A 24,426-nucleotide genomic window follows, 5' to 3' on the forward strand; every position below is an offset into this window, starting at 1 on the left:
TTATATGTCAGGTTGACCGATGCAGCTTGCTTTTTTTTTATCAGTCAGTCAGCGATGTAGCCGGAAAAATAATTATTATAACGAATAGTTACTTTTCAGTTCCGCCAACCACATTTTTAGGGTTCCGTAGCCAAAATGGCAAAAACGGAACCCTTATAGTTTCGTCATGTCCGTCTGTCCGTCTGTCCGTCTGTCCGTCTGTCACAGCCGATTTACTCGGAAACTATAAGTACTACAGTGATGAAATTTGATGGGAATATGTGTTGTATGAACCGCTACAAAAATATGACACTAAATAGTAAAAAAAAGAATTGGGGGTGGGGCCCCCCATACATGTAACTGAGGGATGAAATTTTTTTTTTCGATGTACATACCCGTGTGGGGTATCAATAGAAAGGTCTTTTAAAATGATATAAAGTTTTCTAAAAAACATTTTTCTTAAAGTGAACGGTTTTTGAGATATCAGCTCTCAAAGTCGTAAAAAGTATGTCCCCCCCCCTCTATTTTTATAACTACGGGGTATAAAATTCTAAAAAAAATAGAGGTGATGCATGCTAATTAACTCTTTCAACGATTTTTAGTTTGATCAAAGTATCTCTTATAGTTTTTGAGATAGGTTGATTTAAGCTACGGAACCCTTTGTGCGCGAGCCCGACTCGCACTTGGCCGGTTTTTAATTAAAACTTTAGTAACTAGGTAGCTACTTTTAGTTTTGTACGGCAAAATAGAGGTAGCATAAAATTTGTCCCTGTAACCATAATTAAGTCAAACTGAATATGTCACTTTTACAGCTACAACTTTTCATCGTTATTAATTCAAATTTTTATATACAGAATGCAGCATGTGAGCTGATATTGAATGCCTACTTATTAAACATGATTTCATTTTTTGGCAAAAAAAAATTGATTTTTCACACTGTTGCTAAAGTAACTCTAACGAGCCTATCTATACGAATATGACCCGTAAAACCATGTTCGATGTAAAGTCACGTTCACACTAACCGCAAATTATGACAAGTGTGTAGTGAGCCTTACCCGATGAGGCGATTGTGGCCGCCTGTGTCAGCCGCTGTCAACCGCCCCGATGCGTGCCCCGCCACAACATTTACTACAAGTGACATGCACACACAAACACACATCACGTATATTTGTGTTTTGTGCACAAATAGAGATATCTATGTATCTCAATAGTGTCGCTATAAATAAAACGTTCTGGTCCGGGGCAGGGGTCAATCTACAGGGTGTTGTAAAAAGGGTATACTAAACCAAAAGGGGTGAAGAAATCGTTGAACAAAAGTTGTTCAGAATGATTCCTTGAATCTTCGGCCTAGTACTTTGGCTTAGTATACATTTTTTGCAAAACTCTGTAAGTACATGTCGAAAGACTAAGTTTCAGAGCTTCAGGCTCTGTCTCGTTGTATTAAACGTGCCGATTGCACGACAGCTCTCGTTCGTTTGTTTTCGTCAGCAAAGAGTAACCCGTACGCGTACACCAGTCAGCGATTTGGGATATGCTGAAATATTTTCACGTTCCGAATAAAATACCTACGAAACCTTATTAAGGAAGCCTACAATGGCTACACTTGCCAAGTAATCCACGAGGGGAAGCTGAGCGAACCAATAAGCCACAATATTGGCGTCAAGCAGGGCTGCATGTTATCCCCACTCTTCATCATGATTACCGAAGTAATTTTGGATATGATGGAGCAGAATGGCAAAGGAGGTTTGGATTGGTCCGATGGAACATCTCTGGAGTATCTCGCTTTTGCGGACGATCTTTGTCTTTTCTCCGAAAATAGCGCTGATATTCAAAGGAAACTCAATGACCTCGTCCATTTGGGTAACCGAGTGGGCATGCATGTCAACAGAGAAAAGACAAAGTCAATGCGAGTAATGACTGCGGACCGTACTCCATTTAAAATCAACGGCCAACCCATGTAAGATGTTGACACCTTCACCTACCTGGGAAGCAAAATCACACCAAATGGTGGAACTGACGAGGATATCGGCAACCGCATTAACAAAGCCCGTGGAGCTTTTGCCATGTTAAGCCCAGTGTGGAGGTCTTCCGCATTCCGTCTCCAAACCAAGATCCGCCTGTTCAACGCGTGCGTAAAGACCGTTCTCATCTACGGTTGCGAAACTTGGAAGAAAACGGTTCAAACCACGAACAAGCTACAGGTTTTCGTAAACAGATGCTTACGCAATATCCTTGGGATCCGTTGGTTCGACTTTGTCTCCAACGAGGAACTTTGGCGCAGAACACATCAAAAACCTGTAGCAGAAACCGTAAAAGAACGCAAATGGTGATGGATAGGACACGTTCTCAGGCGTACTGAAGACGTCCCAAAGGAAGCGCTGACATGGCACCCCGAGGGCGGTAAACAAAGACTCGGCAGACCGCGAGAGACATGGCAGCGCTCTGTGAAAAAGGAAATGGGCCAGGCGGGGATGTCTTGGGCGGATGTCTCTGAGCTGGCCCAAGATCGTAAAGAATGGCGGCGCTTCACTTCGGCCCTTTGCTCCCCAGCAGAGATTGGGAATAAGTCAAGTCAAGTCAAGAGTAACCCCCCAGGTGTCGCCAACTATTTACTAAATAAACAACCCTGGGGAGGTCAGCGCGACGCGTGACTGTCTCCGATAAAATATCAGGGGTTGCGAAACTTTGGTATAGTCAATAAAAGAGAAAATGACCCACTCCCTGCGCAATCTATTTAGGTATAGGTAACTCTAATTTGAAAAATCTCAATTGTGGAAATGATATTACTAATAATCCACATTATTCATTTCATCTATCATCGAGCAGTGAGTGGATCTTCACTGGGTGTGGGTTATCGTTTTTTTGACTGTACATTCTTAATTTAGGTGAAACTGCTGACTTTTTCTAAAAAGATATTTTTGGACGTGATTTTTTTATTTTTCGTGTATTTGAAGCTAGATTGAAACTAGCAATAAAACACAATAAGTAATTCACAATAGACACAGAATTTGCAATAGTACCTATTTATGCGAAATTTTGAAAAATATGAACTGGCACAGCGGTCATCTAAGCTCAAACGAGATATAGTTGAGACTATTTTTGATTGACCTAGGTCACTTAGATCATAAGACTGATATGTATGGCTTGCATGTGCAATAGCCTTAATTACATGTTACCCATAACAACTTACATAATACACCTACGCTACACAAGTTATAAAATTTAATAAGTACACTAAAGCAATATCTAGCTTGATATCAAGATAATAATTCAAGACATAATTATACATAATCGGTGTGCATAATCACAAAATACATAATTTGTCTTATAATATCAGTGCCTATAATTATTTTAAGCACCCTAGACCATTATTAATGTGGTTATACGTTTGGCCTTTGACGCACCTTGGCTTTGTGTGTAAACAATGAAGTTAAATAAATTAGATCATGAACGATATTAATGGGGAAGTCTTGGAATCATAGTAGGTATGTGTTTTAATATTAATCTTGTATCTATGAGTGCTATATAGTTGGTTTGACAGTCCCGTATTCGATCCCCAGCTTGGGGACACAAATCATACCTAACTAAAGATACACATTTATTTACAATGGGGATATACATACAATATAAACTTACGTTCGTCACTGAACTAAGATAGATAAATCGAATTTAAAAATATTTTCGAAACTTGAAACTGCAATGGAACTTGTACTAACTCCCTTGCGGGGTAAGCAGAGGTGCATTGCTGCACCCACTTTTCGCCAGTGTTATGTTAGTCCCAATGTAATAGGGGGCGGGCCTATTGCCATTTTTTACGGGCACATCCAAGACCCGAGAGCAAATATCTGTGTTTAAACCAATATCTGCCCCGGCCGGGAATCGAACCCGGGACCTTCGGCTCAGTAGTCAGCGTTGCTAACCGCTGCGCCATCCGGTCGTCGTGGAAATATAAAATTCAATAACTCACAGTCCTGAAATCTGTTTGAAGCGTAAAACAAAAAACAAGATAATCCCCAGAATTTTCAATTACTTTTACTAAATTCCAAATGGCTACATTGTTTCTCATCGTTCGTTTCGTGTCTCTTAAATTATTTCGTCAGCCGTAAAATATGTTTCTTTAAAGAACTTAAAGAACGGCACGTTAAGCCGTGGGTCCCGGTTGCTGTTTCGGCAGCAGTCGTAAAGCCTAGTCAGACGCCTTCTGGCAGCTTGAAAACATCTGGCAGTCGGTCAACCCTGTAAAAAATAAACTGATTTAATATTTATCGACTACGGGCGTAGCCAAAAAGTCGGTTATGATTTATGTGTTTGACCTGTATGGTTGGTTATACCTGGTTGGTTGTTCCCTCGTAACTTCAAAACTGAGTACAGTGCTCCAAAATTCATAGTGCGCATAGAAATCTTTGACAGATCGGTTGTTTTCGATTATGTGACACATGATATTGACTCCAATTTCTTTCGTACAAGGTGCAAAATGCAAGTGTTTTTTAAGGCTCTTACGATTTAATGATTCGGGTGTGAAGATCTGCATGTGCATTATTAATTTTGGACAAGTGTACTTACCTATAACAATTTGACAAAGTCAGTGTGAGAGACGCTTTTAGTATTTTTTACTTTCCACGTCCAGCTGTAGTCATGGGGTCACTCTATATGACGAAAAACTAAGTTTCAGAGCGCTGCTACGCGAGCCACGACTCTATCTTATAGTGTTAAAAGTGCCGATTGCATGATAGCTCTAGTTTGTTCGTTTTCCGCCATTATACAGTAACCTTCCAGGAAGGCACTCTACACGTAGTGTACGTATCATAAAAGAGAAAGGTTCCCAACAGGACAGGTGTCTATCAGATGCCAGCTTTATTGTAATGGCGGCAATTCTTCTCCCGACTGGTGATTTTATCAGTGAGCAACCAGAAGGCATGGTATCTAATATCCTGCTAGCCTAGCACGGGGCGCAAGACGTGACAAAAGTTCTCCGTCACGCTCGCTCTCGAGGCCGCGCGATGTGAGTGAGCGCATGATCGCATCCAGTGGCGTGCTTTGGGAGATGCCTACCTACGTCCAGCAGTGGACGGGTTTAGGCTGATGCTCATGATAAATTCTAGAATCTCGCTCGAAACACAACAAAGGGAAACAAGAAAAGGTCATCTATTAAGTTACAACGTTGAGAAACGTTTCATGCCTTCAGTTAGTTGTTGAACAAAACAACTGTTGTCCGAGTCTAATTGATGAAACCCGAGCCGTGGGTCTTATTCTGGGTATTTCAGCGATTGCAAATCGATACTCAATAGTTGCAACTTAAGGACACATAAATTTATGAGAAATAATATATTCATAGATCAGACTCTTATTTTCAGTGTATTGGCGACAAACGCTAGAGCTGGACAAGCGTTTATCGATCGCCATAGTGAAAGGATCAGCCGGTGAAATCATTTGTAAGTTGCCGACTGTTCAGAGCCTGTAACACGAATTTATAAATTTACAAAAACTAAAAAAATACTTTTTCTTTTGTCACCTGCATAGTGCATACGTTATCTATGAAAGTTTATTTTCTCATATAAGCCTACATTTTTTATGCCAGAAAACGTTTATAGTTTTCTACAAACTATCAAACCTATCAATCCCGTTTTTATCACCGTTTTATTGACACCATAACTTAGTTGAGTCTTTCAGTGAGTCTGCTCATAACGCCAGCGCATTTGCCAAACAATTATATAAATCGCTTTGGAATCGCTGTGATTTCCAGAATACGGTTTCAAGATTGAGTTTCCAACCTCACAACTAGATGACACTAACTTACTTCAGAAGTAAACATTTGCTCTTAATATTATACCAACTTCGTTTGTTTTAAGTTATAATAACCTAAAACATTCAAGGTGTAAGTTACTAGCTCCTTAAAAATAACCATTCGCAAACTGAGCATAATGTTCTTACTTTTCATCCAAAAATGATGCTACAAACATAGATATGTATGCTGCAAATTCACCATCTCAGAGGGCACGCCAAATAAAAATAAACAGAAAATGGGTCAATAAGTAGGTACTTTATCAATGGCCGACCAAATCACGTAGTGGTTAGTGACCCTGACTACTGAGTCGATGGTCCCGGGTTCGATTCCCGGCTGGGGCAGATATTTGTTTAAACACAGATATTTGTTCTCAGGTCTTGGATGTGCCCGTAAAATGGCAATAGGCCCGCCCCCTATTACATTGGGACTAACATAACACTCTGGCGAAAAGTGGGTGCAGCAATGCACCTCTGCCTACCCCGCAAGGGAGTACATTAGTACAAGGCGTGAGTGCGTGTTTTTTTTTTTTTGTATCAATGTGTTTATCATTCTTTTGATAACGGTCAAAGGATATTTTTGCTTTTGATGATTTCTAAAAGCTTACAAAAGTGATTTTCCTGTTTTGTGGTAGGTAAATATTTATTACAATAATACTAAAGTAGGTACTACCATATCAGCATTATTATAATAGCTTGTTAAAGTGTTTGGGCACCATTTTTCATTTAATTTCTTCCTTTTACATAATACCTATGTATTTATACAGGGTGTTGCAAAAAGGGTATACTAAGCCGAAAGGGAGTAACTCAGGGGGTCATTCTGAACATTTGTTCTACGAGTTTTGGAAATTCGCAAAAAAATACTCGTTCTCCATAGTTAAAAGTAGCAAACCCTTTTTGCAACACCCTGTATAATAGTTATAATATAATATCGAAAAGTGTGGTAACAAAATCCCAGCGGTGGCTTTCCAACTTGGTTCTAAACGATCTAAGTTTTGGACTCCTAACACATCCATTTTACAGTTTACTGAAGTAAATAAATCAATATTTTATTGTGCTAGTGCTTTACCTTAAATTTATAAGTACATATAAAGGTAATTAAAAACTAATACACAAATTGTTACAAGGAAGATTTTTATTTGTGTCGTGTCTCCATTGTAAATATCTTGTAATTCTTCCAAAGTATTCAAAGTAACTCTAAATAATAATCATATATTTATTTCACTAAAATCATATTACATCGAATTCTTATAGGTAGTTTACAATCATCAGTTATAAATTAATAATAGAAATTCGTTTGATACCTAAACTAGGCAAAGCCTGTAATATAGGCATCAACGCCACCAGACAAACTTGTGGGTGGATTTCAACAAGTCCTAAAAAATCTTCATTTCCGTGGACTTTTTTATCTTAAGGTTTTTTATATTAGAAAAACGCTTTTATTAAAGTTTTTGTTAATGTTAGTGTTCTTACTAAATGGGTAGCAGATAAGTTAAAAACTTAACGAGATACGGGTGATTAAAAATTTCGTGCCACGGCGATGAAACATGCGTTCACGGCAATGAAACAAGCGTCCACGGCAATGAAACAAAGGCCCACGGCAATGAAACAAACTTCCACGGCAATGAAAGAACTGTATACAATGTAAATGAAAGAATCAATCCACTGCAATTTTTTAAAAAGACTGTGAGGGAAACGCAAACTTAGACAGGTATGTATGGCAGAAATATTTTGATAGATATTGGAACGAAAGAAAGAACGACAGTATGTATAAAAAATAAGAATATAGTACCTATGGAATTCTCTAAGTAGCATTGTGGGGTCCGTATTGCGAAGTATAAAACAAAATGTTTCATTTCACACTAATAACGTTCACAAACCTTGATCATAAACCTTACCTATAACATCTATATTTTCATAAGGTATAATATCCAATTTGTATACTGTTCATTTTATGTAAAATTCATAAAATATACTATAATATGACATAATCTGTGCAGAATTACACAACACCGGCTAAACACCTAGCACCAAAATATAAAGATAGGTGCGGTTAGGTGCACATGTTGGTCAGCTAAGCGTCCCCCTACATAGCGCCAATAATAATAACGCAGTTAAAACTCCTTGCACCAAAACCTAAACATAGAGCGTCTCCCCATGTAGCCCCGCTTCGCTTTTGATGAACATGTGCACTTAACCGCTCCTCCTCGTTTTTCTCGTCATCGCACCTATCTTTAGGTTGTGGTGCTAGAGGTTTTGATGGTGTTGTGTAATTTAACACAGATTATGTGATATGATAGAATATTTTATCAACTTTATGCTAAATCATAGTATATTTTAATTGGTATAATAATATGAAATGTACATGTTATCATCATCAGCCTATAATCATCCAATGCTGGACATAGGCCTCTCCCAAGGAGCGCCACAACACTCGGTCCTCGGTCTTCCGAATCCAGCCACTACCGGCTACCTGCCTAAGCTTGCATATTTTGACAGCTATGTTGGTAACCTTAGTCCTCTGACGTATAACCTCTTTTCTGATAGGTACCATCCATTAGAGAAACCCCAAGCATAGCTCTCTCCATAGCACGCTGAGTGACTTTAAATCGGTGGACCAGTCCCACCATCATTGTCCACGTCTCTGCACCATATTTCATAACTGGCAGGGCGCAATGGTTGAAGACTGTTGGATGCGCCTTTCAGCCTCCTTGTCGAAGTTACTTCTGCCATAGAATAACAAATACCTACAAGTGCTAGTCTCGTTATTCTATGCTTCTGCCTAGCCGAATAGTCTGCCTCCGGTAGTCATATTATTGCACAACTTTATAGTTGTCTCACGAACGATCACCGGCTCCGGTTTTATGTGAACATTCTACATGACTTTTGTCTTGCCCAAGTTCATACGGAGGCCTACACGTTGCAAAGAGCATTAAGGTCACTTAGCATCCAGCTGAGTTCCTGCAGAGATGTATGTTCTATTATATTCTATTCTACTATCTGTGGGAGGTGTAAGTACCTGCACCTGGCTCTCTCGAATGGGACCTTTGTGCAATGTGAATATTCTATTCCAAGATCTAAGCTGCCTTTCTAAGCTTGGACCATTTCCCACCACGCTGGTCCACAGGGGGTTGGTGGGTTCACATATTATCTAGATGTGCTAAATCAATAGGTAGATATGCAGGATTCATCACGATGTTTTCCTTCACCGTAAGAGCGATGGTATACATCATCATCATCATCATCAGCCAATAATCATCCACTGCTGGACATAGGACTCTCCCAAGGAGCGCCACAACACTCGGTCCTCGGCCTTCCTCATCCAACCACTACCCGCCACCCGCCTAAGGTCGTCAGTCCAGCGGGCAGGAGGGCGTCCCACGCTGCGTTTGCCTGTTCGTGGTCTCCACTCGGGAACTCGTCTACCCCAACGGTTATCGGTTCTTCGGCAGATATGACCAGCCCACTGCCACTTCAGCTTGCATATTTTGACAGATATGTCGGTAACCTTAGTCCTCTGACGGATAACCTCATTTCTGATACGATCCATCAGAGAAACCCCAAGCATAGCTCTCTCCATAGCACGCTGAGCGACTTTAAATCGGTGGACCAGTCCTACCGTCAGTGTCCACGTCTCTGCACTATATATATTGATGGTATACATTGTATTTGAATTCAAAGGAACACATTGGTACATGTCAGCGCCGGAATTCGCACCCGCATCACTGGCGTGGGAAGCGGGCGCTTACCCGACTGAGCTACCACCGATCTTATTTATACATAGCGTTCATTATAATTTATGTTCTGATTGTTATTATTAATGTAATCCTTACTAATATTATAAATGCGAAAGTAACTGTGTCTGTCTGTCTGTCTGTCTGTCTGTCTGTCTGTCTGTCTGTTACTCTTTCACGCCAAAACTACTGAACGGATTTGAATGAAATTTGGTATACATACAGTCTAGACCTTGGGAAAGAACATAGGCTACTTTTTATCCCGGAATTCCCACGGGAAAACTTTAAGGCGAAGCGAAGCGCGCGGGAACAGCTAGTATTATATATTTCGTTTTTATACATCGCGATACGCACCCGTTTTAACGCACTGTAAAAAGAGGTAATTTGACTAGTCTTGTAGGTAATATGTCAGTGATCGGTATTACCTGTATTACAGGTAAAATATGGTAAAGATAATATTATTATGTTACTTTGCCTAATCATCCATACCACGGCGATGAAAACATAAGTCACGGAAATGAATAACCTGGCCACGGAAATGAATAACCTAACCACGGCAATGAATACAAATTATTTTACAAGACATGGCAATGAAATTTTTTTCAGCTACATAAATTGCTTATTATTTGCATTTATCGAACTCCTACATCTGACCCCAATATATTCCTGGAGAAACTTAATACCATTTTATTCGAAATAAATAACAAATATAAACGGACAACTAACATTGTTTTGATCGGTGACTTCAACATTAACACTCTACAGCCGGGAATAGTAACAAAGAAGCTGCAAGATCTCTGTAATAACAATAACTTACAAATTCATATAGATGTTCCTACTCGGAAGGAGTCTTGTATAGACCACATTTTGAGTAACATTAAGGAAGCACGAGCAGAAGTACTACCACTACAACTATCAGACCACGACACTGCACAGCTACTCAGCTTACCGGTACTGAAAACGCATTATAATAAACCAAAATCATACTATAGATACAAAAAAGACTACTGCGCAGACAACGTTCGGAAGTTTAAAGAATGCCTAAACTGTCTTTCATGGACTGAAATATACAAAGAATCAGACTTAAATTTGGCATTTCACAACTTCCATGAGTCCTTATGTCTATATTACAATTTATGTTTCCCATCAATTAGGCAAAAAGTTACTAACGACATCCATGACAAGCAAAAGTGGATAAGTAGAGGGCTAAAAATAAGTTGCAAAACAAAAAGATCACTAAGGTACAAATACTATGCAAACAAAACAATAGCCAACAGAACGAAATACTTATCATATGCTGCCCTCCTAAAAAATGCATACATAACTCTAAACAACAGAGTAATAGACGCATTTTTCCTGAAATAAAAATGACATATTATGTATCTAGCCTATCTGAAACCTAGTTAAACATTGTGAGATATGGCGTTTCGACTTTCTCCGTGTTCGGCATCATAAGGGTCACAGTGACAGTTAAATAAAGTCAATTTTTCTCTCCACCTTTAGTTTGCAAGGTGCGGGTGCCTATATAAATAGAGTGAGTCGCCCGCGCGCCTCAGTTGTAATATCACCATGCAGAAATGACTAGGTTTCAGATAGGCTAGATACATAATATGTCATTTTTATTTCAGGAAAAATGCGTCTATTATGTAGTCTGAGCCTATCTGAAACCTAGTTAAACATTGTGAGATGTGTTTATTATCGCATGGTGGAGAGAAAACCAACTGTGACCCATAAGCTACTGATGAGTGTATCAGTAGATAAATATTTGAATCTATAAATTTATAATGCATAGATTTCTAGGTAATAGATATACTAAAAAGAAAGGTATAAGTATACATAAGACTTAAGTACTTCCTTATTATTCCTGACTTGTCAGAAAGTTATGGAAGGTATATACCTATAAATATAGGTAGGTATTTATACATATGGATACACACAGTGCCTCTTCGAAAGCAATACTTATAAGTAATTATTGATCAAAATCTTGTTATTGTCAAGGAAATATTTTTAACATACACTAGCCGAATGGATGGAACCAGTGAAATACTTTGCAACAATATTTAAAAGCTGTAAAATGTAGAATATCGATCCAGGCCGCTGGGGCTCAGGTCAGCACATGCTGACGAGGGTATGTAATTCTGGACTGACCTCAATGCAGCAGCCGACCGTGGAGCCTCGAGGACCTGCTCAGTCAGCCCTGTATGACGACACGGCCTGCAACACCTGGCGCGGCATCTAGTCCTTGGAACGAGGAGTGGTGCTTGAAGGGAAGATAATTTTACTAAATATCTCAGCCTCATCAGCTACTGGAAAAGATTAGATGAAGGCTGTGACACTGGCGGATAACTAAGTATTCAGTTTTTCAAAACATGATGCAGGTCACTACATTCACAGTCTAATTTTGTATTCTAACTAACTCGGCGGTTAACGAGTTCCTGTGCAGTCCTACTAGGAAGGAAAGTTATTTTATAAGCCTTTGCACCGATTTTGTGGGCTACTATCATTCTGTATCATCATGTGTGAATATTATGAGCTCTGGCAGCATTCCTTGGTAGATGACATCAATTAATAAAGATTGATTAATACAACAATAACAATTATAATAGTTGATAAATGAAACCCGGCTAACATGTCTTAACTGATCATTAACTTTAAGTAAATGATCAGTCATGCCACCAGGATAAGTAAAATGTTCAGTACTTCATATGAAAAACATTAACAAGGTCACCTTTAGGTATGTTCGTCAACACTAAGGGCAGGTCTCGGCCAAAACCTTAAGGCTTCGCCTTGTTGCAACTTCAAAGGTACGTAGGTAGGTACCTACTTACATTGTTGTAGGTTCGATTTTGAAACCATTAAGTCAACCTAGATAAAACAAAATAAAATAGCTCGATTAAATAAAGATGGTACGTAAAGATGTTAGTTGTACCTGATCAGACCTGATGCAACGACAGCCAACATAGACTCTCTAATCTGTGGAAGCAACAATCATGGTGGCGGGAACATGGACAGTTGGACGAGCCCCCTCGAGCCTGACTTATCAATCAGTACTGACAGTTCGCCAACAGCAGATAGCTTGCGGCTATCTATAGGTAAACTTAGGTAGTTAGCTATACCCAAGAAAAAGTCCTTGGACATCGATATGACAGTGGAACGGCGAATAACTGTGACACTCTTTAAAACAAAAAGGCTTGTTGTTGTCCAGCTAAGGAAGGTTACCTACTTCAGCGACCTGGTATTGCATTCTGAAAGAACTGCGAAGAGAATATTATGACTAATAATTATTACTTATTTAGAAAGTTTTCAGCAAACTCTAATAAATCAAGCAGCTACCATGTCACCGCTGCCCGGTTATAACTCTGTACTAGCTTAGTAGATATATATACCAGTTTTAGCCTTCAGCTAGAGGCCAGAGAGCTCCTAAATGAGATGCGAGTACGAGCATGACACAAGTAATTTTTTACTTGGTAACTAGTTACGTAACTAACTGAAAGATCCATAAAACAGTTGAGGATTACTCAAAATGGAATTGTGAAAACGGCACGTCTGCATCTTAACCAGTCAGTCTAAGTAGTTTCAGCAGATACAGTGTTGAAAAATAGTAATGAAACGTTTGCGCCAGAATCGAATTAAAAATACATTTTCATTAGAGAAGCCGTTTAGGCATGAATAGGTACTTTCACCCTTTGGATTGTGCTCCAAATGATGACCTTCGAAATTCATAGAAATTTAATGACGACTGCCATTGTTTATTATCTAGCCCCGTACATTGAGTAGGGCTGCGGCTACAAGTGATGTGATACACAGTACACAGTAGGTATATGCATGTTCCCAGAATAGTGGAAGTTATAATTTTACCAAAAGGTAGTCGTCTCGTGCAAGAGCACCGTTACTCGATTTATTCGATACACAACTAGTAGACAGCTGCTGCGTAGGAGGTTCACGCATTTTTCAACAAAGAGCTCGGATACACACTCACAATCCACTGGGACATAAGGAAGACAGCTAATATGGTGCCACTCAGAAACCGCGATGACACTCCGATCATGATCACCCGACAGTAGGATCATAATAAATTCGGTAACTTGTGAAGCGGTATGGTATAGCAACAGCGACTTTCACGAAATCAGGAATTAGCTCAGTGCTTTTAGGTTGGACACTCGCCGGTGGGATTCACTTTGCTCACAGCCGAGAAAAGAAAAGACTCAAAGCTGGAATCTGCCGATGTGTAATGACACTTAAGATAGTGTCTGGGGGGTCACTTTATATGACGAAAAACGAACTTTCAGTGCACTGCGGCGCGAGCCGCTCTATCTGTTTGTATGTATTAAACGTGCCGATTGCACGACAGCTCTCGTTCGTTCGTTTCTCATCAGTATAGAGTAACGCTCCTGTAGGTACTTACCGTGCGTCACCATTCCCATGAGCAGTCCAATGATCTTAAGGCAGTTTAGAACGAAAGCTGCATTAGACAGTTTCTTCAGCAGAGACATCGAAATAAAAAATTGATTGCACAACTATCCCCAGGAGCAGTCTACAGGTCACTTTGGGCAGTTCAGAAGAAAGCTGCTTTAATAATATAATACCCTACGAGTACCTCAGCGGAGGCATCAAATTGAAGAACTATAACACTTTTAGAAGCGGTGCACGTTACCCGATTTGTCGTCATCCATGCCGATGCGGCTACGACGACTGCAGATGGTTACTCAGGCTTCCTTGGTGTGCCCTTGTATGGCTAACATGACCAACCTTGGCAGTAATCGTTCGTCTGCATATGCCAAAATCACTGATGAATAGCGCACGTTACTCGATACCTTCTAAATAAGTCACTCATAATGATGGCTGATGATGATGATGACCGTGCTAGCAATAGTGCAGGCGGTTCCGCTGAGCATAAAATCTCTTCCCAGACAGGGGGCGTTTGGATCTGGCAACCAGAACAGGAGTGCCAGGTGTGCGCAGCGATGCAGGTGGGACAACACAGCCGCCAGGGCAGGAGTGCATAGCTGGGTCTATGCAGCGATGCAGGTAGCACAAACCGGTGGCCAGGGCCAGGACCGGGTGTACGCTGCGATGCAGGTGGCACAAAACGGTGGCCAGGGCCAGGACCTGGTGTACAGCCGCCAGGGCTGGAGTGCATGGCTGGGTCTATGCAGCGATGCAGGTACCACAAACCGGTGGCCAGGGCCAGGACCGGGTGTACGCTGCGATGCAGGTGGCACGAGACGGCGGCCAGCGCAGGAGCACAGGTCCGGGTGTATGCTGCGATGCAGGTGGCACGAACCGGTGGCCAGGGCAGGAGCGCCGGGCCGGGTGTACGCTGCGATGCAGGTGGCACGAGACGGCGGCCAGCGCGGGAGCACAGGGCCGGGTGCAGGTTACACGAAACTTCAATTTCACCGAATCGGCCTGCCTACCCTTCAGCGGGTAGGTACCGGCGGATCACATTACTTGCCGCACATGCCACAATGTCCCAACATACTGAAACTCGGAGCCACGTGCTTCCTGTAAAAAATCCTATGACGGTCCTGGAAAGCTCCTGTTTGTAAAGCCTTACATAAGCTATAATCAAGTGCATTATTGTAATAGCAAAGTTTTTATCAACTGTTTTCTAAAAATATTAGAAATTGAGGGTAGAAAAATATATTTTTATTATTTTTTCCTGTATAAAATTAACATATGCTTTACTTAAAGCGGTCATTAATGTAGGGGAGAGTAGGGTAATGGGAGTCAGCGGGCAATGGGAGTCACCCACACCACCACGAAACCAAACATGAGACCGACGCGTAAACAGCTTCCTCACCCCCCGCTTCGGGCCCCCGCGCAGCCACGAACGGCTCGTGCCAGTCCGCGCTCGCGCCACTGAGAGACGACCGTGTTTTGTTTTTGCGCTCCGCTGATGTAATTTTTCGTAAATGCAAATTAGAAGGTAAGTACCAAATATCTTGCAGTATGCGGTTATGACATTTACACTTACTTAGTTAGACGTTTCAAATTGTGATGTGCAGTTCAGATTATATCAGTGTATTAAAGTTTTTTTTTATTTTTATTTTTTACTCATTAGTGTAGTTGTGGGTAATGAGAGTCAGGTGACTCCCATTACCCACAACTGATTACTATTGCCCGCAACTGTGCGTTGCTGTTGAATCATGTTTTTATTATTTATTTCTAGATGCCGAAAGTACGCGTCAGGACAACTGAAAAGGCTTCCTGGTCTCCTGATAGCCTAAATAAAGCTATACGACTCATTGATGGCGGTTCTTCTATAAGAAATGCTGCTAAAGTAATGGGAATCCCTTTTTCAAGCCTTCAGAAGAGGATAAAAAAAGGTTCTACCTTAGCACCACATCTAGGACGATTCACTGTCTTTAGTCGTGAGCAAGAAGCCGAGCTAGCAAACTTGGTGAAGAAAATGGCAAATATTTTCTACGGTTGTACTGCTAATCAAATCAGAAGAGTCGCTTTCGAATATGCTGAAAAATTAAATGTGAAGCATAATTTTAATCAAGCTTCAAAAATGGCTGGACGCGATTGGTTGCATGCTTTTATGGCTAGAAATAACATTTCTATTAGAAAACCGGAAGCGACCAGCATAAACAGAATCACGGCCTTTAATAAAACAGAGGTAAGTCTGTTCTTTGAGCTACTTGGGCAGCTGATGGAAAAACACAAATTCGTCCAAAAAAATATTTATAATTGCGATGAAACCGGTATTTCAACGGTTCAAACACCGGGAAAAATTTTAGCTGCAAAAGGACAGAAGAGAGTAGGATCTATTACCAGTTGGGAGAGAGGAAAAAACATCACCTTGTTGTGTGCTATGAGCAGTGCTGGGGGGTACATTCCACCTATGTTTATCTTCCCTAGAAAAAGGATGACTCCACTACTTGAGAAGGATGGTCCAGCAGGCGCGCTTTACAAATGTTCAGACAACGGATGGATCAACGAACATCTCTTTCTTGAATGGTTGGCGCATTTTAAACAGCACGCTAAACCGTCTGCAGATGAACCCATCCTTTTAATACTAGACAACCATGCTAGTCACATTTCTCTTTCCGTCTACGAATATTGCAAGTCCAATCACATTCATATGTTGTCTCTTCCACCACACACGTCTCATAGAATGCAGCCTCTTGACGTTTCTTTTTTTGGCCCTCTCAAAATGGCGTACAAAAAAGAATGTGACTTGTTTTTGAAAAGCCATCTAGCAGAAAAGATAACCCCTTACGACGTAGCGTCCTTGGTGAGGAAAGCATTTAATAATGTTGCTTCTATTAGTAAAGGAGAATCGGGGTTTAGATCAACTGGAATATTTCCACTAAATCCGGAGGTATTCACAGAAGAAGATTTTCTCGCTGCAGAAACTCTCCAATCTGAGACCGTTGTAATCGAAGACTGCAATGAATCTCTCGCAGCTGCCTGTGTGATTCCCAGTACATCAAAAGAAGACTCGCCAGTTCCGAGCACGTCAACACAAATTGTTTCACTAGATCTTATGATGTCTAACCAAGAAGTCCCACTTGATTCTGAATCAGATGTTGTACCACAAGTTCCTGGCACGTCTAATCAATCTAGTGTATTGCATGATTTAATAAAAATGCCCGAGAAAGCATCTGTTATTAAAACAAGACAGGGCCGAAAGAAGCAACACGCTACAATTTTAACTTCAACGCCACAAAAAGAAAATCTGTTAGAAAAGGAAATTAATAAAATGAAGAAAAAAGGAGGTAAAGAAAAAGAGAAAACATGGAAAGGTAAAGGACAAGGAAAAAAGACTAAAGTACAGAAGAAGGGTCCTGAAAAGGCAAAGCGCCAAGTATTACAAGAACAGAACGAAACTTCTGTATCAGATGTTGGCACTGACGACTTATGCCAGGACGATGAGGATGATGACGCAGAAGATGCTGGGAACAGATGCCTAGTATGCGACGAATTCGGAAGAAACAACGAGATGTGGTACAGGTGTACCTCGTGTGGACTATGGGCTCACGCGGAGTGCACTGGATGGGAGTCAGCTGAAGGTTATGTTTGCGACGTATGCTAGATTTTATTTGACTCCAATTGCCCCCAGGGTGATCACCATTACCCCTACGTTGGTGTAATGGGAGTCAAATCTGTTTTTTTTTTTAACTCTTATAATTTCCAAAGTTGACTGCCAAAGTGACTGAAATTGATTTCTAATGATAGTTTAATAAGCAAATTATGATAGTACGCAGTTATAATAAATACTTTCTTTTTAATTAAAATTTTATTTGAGTTCTCGCTTAAGTGACCCCCATTACCCTCTTTTACCCTAAGTATCTAGCTCAAGCGCCACTAGTAGGACCGGAATATGTGATCAATCATCACCACGACTATTGAATCGGACCCTACTGCGTGGGATAAAAACCCCAAGCGCCGGAGCATTATGACCAGTGGCTGAGCTTTTAAAAGCAGTAAATAATAGCATTTTACTCACGGCTTATCAACTCAAACCTTCGTTGCGAAATCCTCAGCAATGGCTGCGTGCGCAGCAGCCGGCAGGTCCCGCTCCCCGACGCCACGTGTCGCGGCGGCCGCGCCCCGCGCCGCCTGGTCCGCATCACGCTACAGCTCCCGGCAGCGAGGACTCCGCAAATTCAATATTATATTTTTCCCCGTCGGAGCGAAGCCGACGAGAACCGTGGCTACATTGAGCCATTTTGCCGAAGTGTTCACTTCAAAAATCAAAAACCAACTGAGGCGCGCGGGCGACTCACTCTATTTATATAGGCACCCGCACCTTGCAAACTAAAGGTGGAGAGAAAAATTGACTTTATTTAACTGTCACTGTGACCCTTATGATGCCGAACACGGAGAAAGTCGAAACGCCATATCTCACAATGTTTAACTAGGTTTCAGATAGGCTCAGACTACATAATATAAAATTTATTAACAATAGCAAGAATAAATGTAGAGCTACATGGACTGTAATACAAGACCAAATATCCAATGCAAATCAACAAGATAATATAACATCAATTAAAACAAACAATAGTATTATAACAGACCCTGTAGATATAGCAACAGCTTTCAATAACAATTTCATTAACACAACGAACACCCCACTATCAAATGATACGGAAGCCATCGTGAGTAATAAAAATACTATTACAAACACTCTTTATCTTAGTCCTATGTCGGAGCATGAGGTTAAAAGGGAAATAATGAGCTTAAATAACACGGGTTCTGAAGGTTACGATGGAATAAGCACAAGGATAATCAAGGAAAGCATAGAACAACTAATAGCTATACTAACACATTTAATTAACCTCTCATTTTATACTGGAATATTCCCTGAAGTGTTAAAACTATCAATCGTAAGGCCTATCCACAAAAAGGGTAACAAAGAGGACATCGACAACTATCGCCAGATTACACTTATACCTATATTATCCAAAGTCCTTGAAAAATGTATGTACAAGAGATTAATAGATTTCTGTATTAAATTCAATGTTATCAGTGGCGACCAGTACAGCTTCCAAAGACGAAAGTCCACGTCCTTGGCCATATACAATCTTACTAACCAAATTCTTAGTAATCTCAATAGAAACCGTCTGACTACTGGCCTGTTCCTTGACTTATCAAGGGCATTTGATTTCGTTTCTCACAAAATTCTATTGGGAAAACTGGAAAAAATGGGAATTAGAGGCATTGCTCACAAATGGCTATCAACATACCTGACAGAGCGACGACAACATGTGGTAATAAAAAAAATTGAAATCGAGGAAGAGAGGTCATATTCATCCGAACCTAGAATAAATAAATTCGGTGTACCCCAGGGCAGTATACTAGGGCCCATCTTGTTTTTACTTTATATCAATGATATCACCCAAGTTACAAGACACAAATGTATCTTATTCGCTGACGATATTTCAATTATTGTGTCATCTGATAAATCCAATATGACATCCGATACATCTAATAATTCCACTATAAATGACCATGAAATTCAAATTAATAATACAATTAAAGATATTATACATTGGCTACAAATGAATAATTTATTAATTAATTTGGACAAATGTAATTATATACAATTCCATAAATCAAAACATTCACAATATAATTTTCAATTAAATATTGACAGATTCAAAGAAGTATCGAATACTAAGTTTCTAGGTGTTATCTTAGACCAGGACTTAAACTGGAAACTGCACCTAGATAACCTATGCAATAGAGTGAATAGATTTGCCTACGCACTAAATAAAATAAAAACAGTTACTAACAAGAAAACCGCTGTCATATCCTATCGTGCCTACGTGGAATCTATACTAAGATACGGGATCGTAATGTGGGGTAATAGTACGGACATCAAAAGAGTATTTGTTGCGCAAAAAAAATGTATCAGGGCTATATGTGGAGTCCATACCGATGAGTCATGCAAACCTCTGTTTGGGAGACTTGGCTTGCTACCACTACCATCACTTTACATATTTGAAATGAGTGTCTTTGTAATGCAACATAAATTCTTGTTCTTGAATGCTTACGATGTGAGAAATAGAGCCCAAAGAAATCCGCACAGACTAGTGTATAACGATGTACCTAAATCGGCTAAATATAGCAAAAGTTGTATTATTATGTGTGTCAAAATATTCAATAAGCTGCCGAATGAACTCAAATCCCTAAATATTAATATGTTCAAGAACAAATTGTATAAATGGCTAACAGAAAACAATTTCTATAGCCTACAAGAATTTTTAGAGTAGTTAATAATGTAAATATTAGTTTGTAAGTACCTACTCTAGAAATAATGATTTGCATGCTAATATAATTTGGCTAAACATGAGCACTTTTCGATAATATTGACATCTATGTAATACCATGTTTTACGCAAATAAAGTATTCTATTCTATTCTATTCTATTCTATTCTATTCCTTTTAATACAATATTTAGTGCTACACATAGATAACTATTTCACTTAACCGGAAAAAAATATTAGAAAATTATAACTTGGTTTTTTAGTACCGATTTCATTGATGCCACGCAATTTTTGGCTGCGGGAAATTCACCCTTGTACAAATTGTTATCTCGAGTCGTTTTTCTGTACCTTTTGTATAATTATGAAAATAACAAAGAATCTAATGTGTAAAAGCTATTCTCATCGAACACAACTTTATTGACAAATACCACAACTCGGCTGCAGTGTCTCAGACACTTCACCGCTGCACTATAATTGTATTTGCCGCGATCTTAGAATAACAATATACGGATAAGATGGAGTGTCAGTGCAAATTATTGTGCTCTTTATTATTAAGTTCTGTATCGGTGAAAACTGATAATTGGCTTTTAGCTTTGTAAGTTTTGCTTAAATGTAAAATAAAAAAACATCCATCGCGACAAATAATCTTCTTCTACAACTGAACCCTTATATTGAATTAGTTCTGACAGAATATTTGAAACTCTATTCATTGGTGTAATGTTTGTCATTAGGTTGAACTTAAAACGGTTTGACAGTAAAGAAAATGCGGACAGTTTTTGCTTTGTTTTTTTATATGAAACACCATTGTTCGTATATTGTTAATCTAAGGCCGCGATCAACTTCCTATATCACGTTAAATAACCTATCATTTTCTGTATCAAATTAAATACCCTATCATTTTATACGGCCGAGGCGTGGTCGGATCGTTCTAGGCTATTAATAATCTAGCTTTAGGACATAGGTAATATGGGGGAAGCTTAGAATTGCTAATATGTGCGTTTAAGACGACGTCAAAGAGCGCACGGGATTGTTTATAATCGGGAGAGATGAATTTCCCTGATGGTACATTTATAGCCGAGAAAAGAGTGTTATAATGCTCCTTGGTTCACTTGTTTCATTATGCTGAGTTGTGTTGCATACAGTCGCTAATCCTTCTTATGTGTGCTTGTATTCTATCCTTGAGTGAAATGAGACACCGTATAACTTTCGACCATTCGCTTATATTCGTACTTTTCGCACTTTCACAATTTTTAACAACAATCGCAAAATCCAAGAATCAATCCATCTCCAGTCCATAGACCAAATTCCCCAAACGTCACTTGTTTTTTTTTAAAACCTCCGTTACATTTTGTAGTTAAAATTCAATTCTTATTCCAACAATGTTAATGAACCTAACAATCGTCCATCCTGACAACGTGTGCGACCCCGCGCACGACGCCGGTGCGTAACCTAACAATCGGCTGGGAACATTGGTCCATGGCACAGAGCTTACAATCATCAAACCAGAAATAAACTATGTTTTATAAACTACAATTTAGAAACAGTTAACATCAACAATATGTTTTATAATCATTAACTTTAACAATAATATAGCTAAGTTTACTAATATTATATTTAAACAAAATGTAATCACAATGCTTTTTTTAAAGTAAATTTAAACATAATTAAATGAATTAAAGTTTATAAAAACTGAATGTTCAAGAGTAACCCAACTTGGAAGAAACAATAAATGCATTTAACAATAACAAATGAATGGGAATGTTCTTCGGTTAACACAAATTATACAAAACAATCCAACTTAATAATATATACCCAACATTTATCATTAACTAAGGAGTATAGGAAACGAACTTTCTCAGTAACCTAACTTACAACCATATTCATAATTTACCGAAACCTTATCAGTAATATAGAGTATAGGAATCTAACTTTATCAGTAACCTATCTTACAAACATTTTCATAATGTATTAAACTTTATCACTAATATAAATAGTATATGAATCTAATTTTATCAGTAATCTAACTTACAAACATATTCATAATGTACCGAACTTTATCAGTAATATATAAAGTATAGGAACCGAACTTTATCAGTAACCTTACTTACAAACATATTCATAATGTATTGAACTTTATCACTAATATATAGTATGTAAATCTAACCTTATCAGTAACCAACTTACAAACATATTCATCATGTACCAAACATAATCAGTAACATAGATTTTAGGAACCGAACTTTATCAGTAACCTAACTAACAAACATATACATAATGTACCGAACTTTATCAGTAGCCTAACTCACAAACATATTCCTTATGTATCGAACTTTATCAGTACTATAAAGTATAGGAACCGAACTTTATCAGTAACCCAACTCACAATCATCTTCCTAATGTACCGAACTTTATCAGTACTGAGTATAGGAACCGAACTTTATCAGTAACCCAACTCACAATCATCTTCCTAACGTACCGAACTTTATCAGTACTGAGTATAGGAACCGAACTTTATCAGTAACCCAACTCACAATCATCTTCCTAATGTACCGAACTTTATCAGTACTGAGTATAGGAACCGAACTTTATCAGTAACCCAACTCACAATCATCTGCCTAATGTACCGAACTTTATCAGTACTGAGTATAGGAACCGAACTTTATCAGTAACCCAACTCACAATCATCTTCCTAATGTACCGAACTTTATCAGTACTGAGTATAGGAACCGAACTTTATCAGTAACCCAACTCACAATCATCTGCCTAATGTACCGAACTTTATCAGTACTGAGTATAGGAACCGAACTTTATCAGTAACCCAACTCACAATCATCTTACTAATGTACCGAACTTTATCAGTACTGAGTATAGGAACCGAACTTTATCAGTAACCCAACTCGTAATCATCTTCCTAATGTACCGAACTTTATCAGTACTGAGTATAGGTACCGAACTTTATCAGTAACCCAACTCACAAACATATAATCTGAAATAAATGGATTATTATCATTATTATCATAAACAATGTACTGAACTTTATCAGTAACCAATCTGAAATAAATGGATTATTATTATTATCATCATAAACAATGTACTGAACTTTATCAGTAACCAAACTCATAAACATATTATACAATCTTTAGCAAGCAGTCTTTCAATAATAAAGCCAAAATTGTTTTTACAAAATTACAATGTTTTGGGTGCTGAAAATGCCAGGCAAAGGAGCTACTTCTCTTCCTAAGACTCTTGCAACCCTAAATAGATCTATGTACGGCGATAAGAGCTTCTAGTTCTGTCCCTCATCGTCAGAACAAGTCCTTGTGCATAAGTTGCTGTTTTTCTGCCTTTGTCGCCCTATTAGTTTTGTGTTAATTAGGGTTTTCTTTTTATTTGTATGTGATGTAGTCTTAGTTTAGAACTAGACATTTTCCACCAGCACACCGAATGATGGGATAGGTTGTGTATTACTCATGCCGAAATCGAGTGTACTACGAGAAATTTGTCCAAGAAGGGACCTGTGTATAGGTTATTATTGTTACCTTCCATTTATTTCTGAAACTGAATAATTTAAATGATAATTTGGTATGGAGAGCGAGATCTCCTGGCACAGGTATTTTTATGCTTAATAGGAGGTCTTTACCTTGTATTAGTTATAAGTGAAAAGTTTTTGAAATAAACAATTTTTTTTTTTCAATTAAAATTTTCTTATACAAGTTCTGCTCATACGTTCGGAGCATACTCGACTACGCCTCACAAGTGTGGAATCCTAGGTACCATGAATGTATAAACTGGGTTAACAAATACAAAAGATTTTTAGAATACCTACCCTCCAGGACCGGTATAGCTGTTCCCAGCTAATGATGACAGCTGCAAGCGTCATCACCTCCTCCATTATCCAACCGTAATATAGCTGACATCATATTTTTCATTATTATTATTCACGGCTTAGTAGACAGCCCTACGTGGCCCCTTTTTTTAAATTAACTTTGTCATTCCGATCACACATATTTTTATTTTATTTTTAATAATACTTATTTTACGTGACTCTGACTATAAAGCCATGGTCATTCCTATCACTAGCACTAGCTGTTGCCTATGATCATCGCTTCGCCTTAAAAATTAAAAAAATTTCCCGTGGACGACTCCCGAACTACCCACCCAACAACTTGTCATGGTGGTATTAAACTACTTACTTGAGAATTGACAAATAC

The 24,426-nt window shown here is 39.0% G+C and overlaps 2 protein-coding genes across 2 annotated transcripts in view; both read left to right on the top strand.

Moving 5' to 3' along the window:
- Positions 1-24,426, top strand: part of LOC119693848 (calcium/calmodulin-dependent protein kinase kinase 1) — a 181,936-nt gene that overhangs the window by 123,035 nt on the left and 34,475 nt on the right. The window lies entirely within an intron of this gene.
- On the top strand, positions 15,196-17,740 carry LOC119693980 (tigger transposable element-derived protein 6-like). Its single transcript, XM_038119156.2, has 2 exons — positions 15,196-15,423; positions 15,667-17,740. Exon 2 carries the CDS (start codon positions 15,667-15,669, stop codon positions 17,536-17,538), a length of 1,872 nt encoding a protein of 623 aa, XP_037975084.2. The 5' UTR covers positions 15,196-15,423; the 3' UTR covers positions 17,539-17,740.

This window comes from Plutella xylostella, chromosome 16 (genome assembly GCF_932276165.1).
Source record: "Plutella xylostella chromosome 16, ilPluXylo3.1, whole genome shotgun sequence".
In the NCBI taxonomy this organism is placed as follows: Eukaryota; Metazoa; Arthropoda; class Insecta; order Lepidoptera; family Plutellidae; genus Plutella; species Plutella xylostella.